This window comes from Aquarana catesbeiana, linkage group LG05, assembly GCF_042186555.1.
Source record: "Aquarana catesbeiana isolate 2022-GZ linkage group LG05, ASM4218655v1, whole genome shotgun sequence".
Classification (NCBI taxonomy): domain Eukaryota; kingdom Metazoa; phylum Chordata; class Amphibia; order Anura; family Ranidae; genus Aquarana; species Aquarana catesbeiana.
In genome coordinates, this window is record NC_133328.1 from 631,379,573 (window position 1) to 631,385,572 (window position 6,000).

Consider the following 6,000-nt stretch of genomic DNA (forward strand, 5'->3'; position numbering starts at 1 on the left):
CACGACACTACCTGCCTGAAGTTTTCATGTTCTCCCTGTGCCTGAGTGGGTTTCCTCCGGGTACTCCGGTTTCCTCCCACACTACAAAGACATGCTGGGAGGTTAATTGGGTCCTGTCTAAATTGTCCCTAGTATGTATGAATGTGAGTTAGGGACCTTAGATTGTAAGCTCCTTGAGGGTAGGGACTGATGTGAATGTACAATGTATATGTAAAGCGCTGCGTAAATTGATGGCGCTATATAAGTACCTGAAATAAATAAATAAATATAATTGGTGACCAATGCCAAGCATGCAAAGTTGCCAAATCCACCAAACAGGAGCAATTCAGGGCGGGGTGGGGTGGACTCTCTGATCACACGACCACTGTGATTGGCTGTTAGTCGTTACGTTTGGGTGGGTGGGTTTGGGTTGCGCCCCCCCCCCCCCCCAACAGCGCTCAATCAGGACAAAAGAGCGAGAATCAGCTATAGTTTGATCGCTGTATTGAAAGCATGCAGTCATTTTTGCATGCAACACAGACAGTCCGTATTTCAGGAGATATACATAAATAAGGCCCCTTATTATTCTCCCATTGCTGATGATATGCAGCCGCCATCGTGAACCAAAACCAATAGAATGCGTGCTGCTCAAGTCTCCAATGGGTCCTCTTTTACGACAAACTGCTAGGAGTGCGGGCAAGGACAGCGCTCGTCTCAGCTCCAACTGTCAACATGGGAAGAAAGAAAATCCTAGGAGTCGTACAACTCTGCAAGACTCTGCTTAGGGCCACGCCCCCCAGCATGTTTTGCTCCACCCCCCAGAGCTTAGTCTTGGGGGATCATGACCAAGCTATGGGGGGGAACGAAACGCGTTGAGCGGAGCATGGCCCTGTTGGAGCCAGTTCTGAGACAGACATAGCTGCAAGACCCTGTGCTTAGGTATACGACTGCCTCAGCCCTGGCTCCAGCCAAGTCACACTCCCCCAATGTGTTTCGCTCCACCCGCCCCCAGAGCTTTGTCTTGGGGGGGGGATCAGGACTAGGCTCTGAGGGAGGAACGAAACGCGTTGGGAGGGGCGGAGCTATGCTTGAGCCAATGCTGAGGCGGTCATACACCCAAGCACAGGGTCTTGCAGTGATGTATGGCTTATAGGTATGGTACGAGCCTTGTGGATCGCTGTGCTGGTAGAACACAGAAAGGTGAATGAGCCCCAATCATACAAATGCAGCATTAGAGCTGCCGGAGCTGTAGAGCTCAGAAATCCTGATCATCATTCTGTATTATATCCGACGTTACATCCGTCCGATCGTCATTCTGTATTATATCCGACGTCACATCCATCCGATCATCATTCCGTATACTATCCGACGTATCAGAATGATGATCGGACGGATGTGACGTTGGATATAATAATGATCGGACTGATCGGACGGATGTAAGGTCAGATATAATACAGAATGATGATCGGACGGATGGGACGTTGGATATAATACAGAATGATGATCGGACGGATGGGACGTCTGATATAATACAGAATGATGATCGGACGGATGGGACGTCTGATATAATACAGAATGATGATCGGACGGATGGGACGTCTGATATAATACAGAATGATGATCGGACGGATGGGACGTCGGATATAATACAGAACGATGATCGGACAGATGTAAAGTCACATATAATACAGAATGATGATCAGACGGATGCATTATATCCGACGTCACATCCGTCCGATCATCATTCTGTATTATATCTGACCTTACATCCGTCCGATCATCGTTCTGTATTATATCTGACCTTACACCCGTCCGATCGTCATTCTGTATTATATCCGAAGTTACATCTGATCGTCATTCTGTATTATATCTGAAGTTACATCTGATCGTCATTCTGTATTACATCCGTCTGCTGTAAATTTAATTATCTAAATGTGGAAAGTCGGCCAATCTGGCAGCCATCATGTCACATGATCACCCCGAGCCCATAACCAACAGACTCTTCATATAGAGAACCTGATCCATCCTGACCAATCAGAGCGCAGGCTGTCAGTATAATGACAATAACCTGGAGCCCTAAAGAACAAGATTATTTGAGAACAGTCCAGGCAACTGTGGAAAATGTGGGCACCGCAATGTGCTGTACAGAGGGCGGGTACCAGGGGAGCGCCCACAATGGGGAGGGGCATACTGGATGAAAAGTCGTACCAGTTGGGGGATCGTCCGGGATCGCGGTGAAGTTCCCCTTATGCTCATATTTAAAGAGGTATTCAATCCCAAAAGAAACCGTCATATGGCAGCTTACCAATTCTTAATTGTGACGGCTGCATTCGTTTTCCTTTTCAGGTTCTCTCGTCCATCTTCAACTAGTGATCCAATCAGCAAGTTCATTGTTATTCCAAAAGCTCTCCAGCAGAATGTATCAGTTTACAAGAATGAGGCAGAATCATTTACTGATGGGTGCTTATACAATGGTCAGCTTTTATGTATGTAAAATTTATCCCAAAAAGGAAAAAAAAAAAAACGTAAACGATTATAAAATGTGAGCAGGAGTTTGGCTTCAATGTGTTAGATGTACTAGCACATTTAGATACACTAACACTCCCCTCCCACCAGAATGACAATGCTGCTGTCCAAAAGGTGCCTCCTGTTCTCCTTCATCCAGAGTGGGGGGGGGGGGGGGGGCGCTCTAATACAAGAGGTGTGTTACTGGTCAGATTACCAGGTGAAAACAGAAGGGTGAAAAGCCTGAAAAAGAAAACTAATGCAGCCACCGCATCTAATGATTGGTAAGATTTTTGATTGGGGTTTATTACCACTAAGTGAACAGTCTCTTGTAATGTGGAATCGGGCAGTAAGTGTCTCTTGTAATACATTTCTTTCCAAATTGTGTGAGATCTCGACAATCTCCGACACATGGAAACCTTTCACAGCAGAGAAGACGTCAAAAAAAGTTCCAGGACAGGTGAGGCTGGGAGGATCTATGTTGTTAGGTGTGGAAGTCAGGGGAGGCTGTGGGTGCCCATTGTGGGGTCAGGCAGGGATGGGGGTACCTGTTCTGGGGTCAGGAAGGGTTGAGATTGCCAATTTTAGGATAGCTAATAGTTAGAGTACCTGTTATAGGTGTTTGGGGGGGGGGTCAGCTGAGGTTGGGGTACCCGGTATTGGGAGGGGTCAGCTGAGGTTGGGGTACCCGGTATTGGGAGGGGTCAGGTGAGGTTGGGGTACCAGGTATTGGGGTGAGGTTGGGGTACCTGTTCTGGGTATTGGGGGGGTCAGGTGAGGTTGGGGTACCAGGTATTGGGGTGAGGTTGGGGTACCTGTTCTGGGTATTGGGGGGGTCAGGTGAGGTTGGGGTACCAGGTATTGGGGTGAGGTTGGGGTACCTGTTCTGGGTATTGGGGGGGTCAGGTGAGGTTGGGGGTACCAGGTATTGGGGTGAGGTTGGGGTACCTGTTCTGGGTATTGGGGGGGTCAGGTGAAGTTGGGGTACCTGTTCTGGGTATTGGGGGGTCAGGTGCGGTTGGGGTACCTGTTCTGGGTATTGGGGGGGGTCAGGTGAGGTTGGGGTACCTGTGGGTGTTCCTGAACCAGACCCAAATATGTATACACCTGTGTGGACTATGCACTCTGTATAATGATATGGGGGGGGGTGATGATCCTATATAATGGGGTGCAGATCATCTAGCTGTAGTATGCTGGGTGATGTAGTACAGTGAGGGTTGTAGTAGACGGTGGACCCCCCAATCACACATTGGGGGTGGGGGGGGGGGGGGACTCATCACCTCCATGTCCTGTCTTTACCTGATCCTCCTCAGTATTACTAGCAGAGACTACACATTTCATACACATGAATAATTGATCGGTACATTCTGTTTCTATGAGAATACACCCCCCCCCCCATCCATCGATCATACACTATGAAGAATGCAGCAGCAGGAGTGAGACTCCGCAGAGTGTGTGATGATTTCCAGGAACTCCCCCCACGTGACAGCAACTCAGGAAATCGGGAGTTGAGTTGCCATGACAACGGCTGTGTACAGAACCCGAGTCCAGGTGTGCGGAGAGATCGAAAGTAACAAAATGTAACAAATAAAAGAGATCCGAAGATCAGCGACATCCCCGGGGGGTGTGTATGGCGCCTACATAGACCGGAGCGGTGTACAGAGAAAAGGGGGTGAGGGGTAAGTAGTAGAAGAGGAGATCGGTAGGTAGGAGAGGAGAGATCGGTACCTACCTACACAGCAGAGTTTGGAGTAGAGATGTCCCCGGTGTCCGTCCAGCAGAATCTCCCTCTTATACGAGTAATACCAACCGGAGGAGAGCGGCCGATCCGCCATCCTGCCGGTCCGGAGTCTCCCTCCTCCCGCTGCTCTCCCTCCCCTCCTCCTCCTCCTCCTTCTCTACTACTACAGATCCGCCCAGAGATCAGCACTGCCCACCGCACCTCCCCCGACCGATCTACTACACACCGGACCATCCACACACCGATCTACTACTACACCGATCATCCACACACCGATCTACTACACAACCTATCATGCACTGCACCTACTAATCCCTACCATATACTACACACCGATCATCTCCTATGTATTAGCAGACCTGGAAGTTCGCACACTACAAAACATGACACCGACCCCCTATTCTGTATATTATTATTATTATTATTATTATTATACACTTGTATATATCTGACATACTAAGAATACATCTAGTCAGGTCAGGTCGGGTGAAGATAGATCGTTGTGCTCCACACCCGACCTGACCCGACTAGATGTATTCTTAGTATGTCAGATATATACAAGTGTATAATAATAATAATAATAATAATAATAATAATAATAATAATAATAATAGGGTGTGATTGCACCAGAGGAGCTTACACTCTAATGCGCGCGCCCCCACTATATACACCAGGTATATGATGATCGCTATCATAGATAATGTATTGTAGCCGAAGAAGAAAAAGTCTTTGTTTTGTAATATTTTTATGTCATAAAAAGTAAAAAATACGGAAAAAAACATAAATAAAACTATTGCGATATCTGACACGGTTTTTGATAAAACAAATGCAGCCCTCCCCAAACTGCGGCTCAAGGGCCAGATCCAGCCCTTTACTTGTCTACCCGCGACGGGGAGCCCCAATCCTCCCTCCCCCGCGACGGGGCGCCCCATTCCTCCCCCTCCCCCGCGACGGGGCGCCCCATTCCTCCCCCTCCCCCGCGACGGGGGCGCCCCATTCCTCCCCCTCCCCCGCGACGGGGCGCCCCATTCCTCCCCCTCACCCGCGACGGGGCGCCCCAATTCTCCCCCTCACCCGCGACGGGGCGCCCCAATTCTCCCTCTCACCCGCGACGGGGCGCCCCAATTCTCCCTCTCACCCGCGACGGAGCGCCCCAATTCCTCCCCCTCACCCGCGACGGGGCGCCCCAATTCCTCCCCCTCACCCGCGACGGGGCGCCCCAATTCCTCCCCCTCACCCGCGACGGGGCGCCCCATTCCTCCCCCTCACCCGCGACGGGGCGCCCCATTCCTCCCCCTCACCCGCGACGGGGCGCCCCATTCCTCCCCCTCACCCGCGACGGGGCGCCCCATTCCTCCCACCGACACCAGTGATGTGACATTGTGTCCTCCCTCTGACACCAGGGTATTCTCTCACTGCCCTATTCCGACCCGCCTAAAGTATAAAGGACACCAAACTGGCACTTTGTTTAGAAAGTTTGGAGACCTCGAAACACATCAATATCGGGGAAAGGTGAACGCCGATTCTGATAGAAAGATGTCGGAACACACAGAGCACCGCAGATTGATGTGTATGGGGGGGGGGGGGGGGGTGTAGCCGCAGGCCGGTCAGGGTGTCCCATGCTGAGATGTCTCCACAGACAAAAGTGCCTACAATGGGCATCAGAACTGGAGCAATGGAAGAAGGTGCCTGGGCCGGTGAATTCCATGGAGGTCCTGTACCAGAGGAGCTTACACTCCAATGTCTCCACACACTCTATATCAGTGGTCTCCAAA

The 6,000-nt window shown here is 50.3% G+C and overlaps 1 protein-coding gene across 13 annotated transcripts in view; it reads right to left on the reverse strand.

Moving 5' to 3' along the window:
• PLEC (plectin) overlaps positions 1–6,000 on the reverse strand; it is a 292,355-nt gene that overhangs the window by 118,827 nt on the left and 167,528 nt on the right. The window contains exon 1 of one of the 13 annotated variants that reach the window (XM_073632333.1): positions 4,217–4,354. The exons of the other annotated variants lie outside the window; for them this stretch is intronic. Within the exon in view, the coding sequence (XP_073488434.1) occupies positions 4,217–4,319 (103 nt within the window). The 5' untranslated portion in view covers positions 4,320–4,354. Of the gene's footprint in view, positions 1–4,216; positions 4,355–6,000 lie in introns of those variants that run through there. 13 annotated transcript variants of the gene reach the window in all.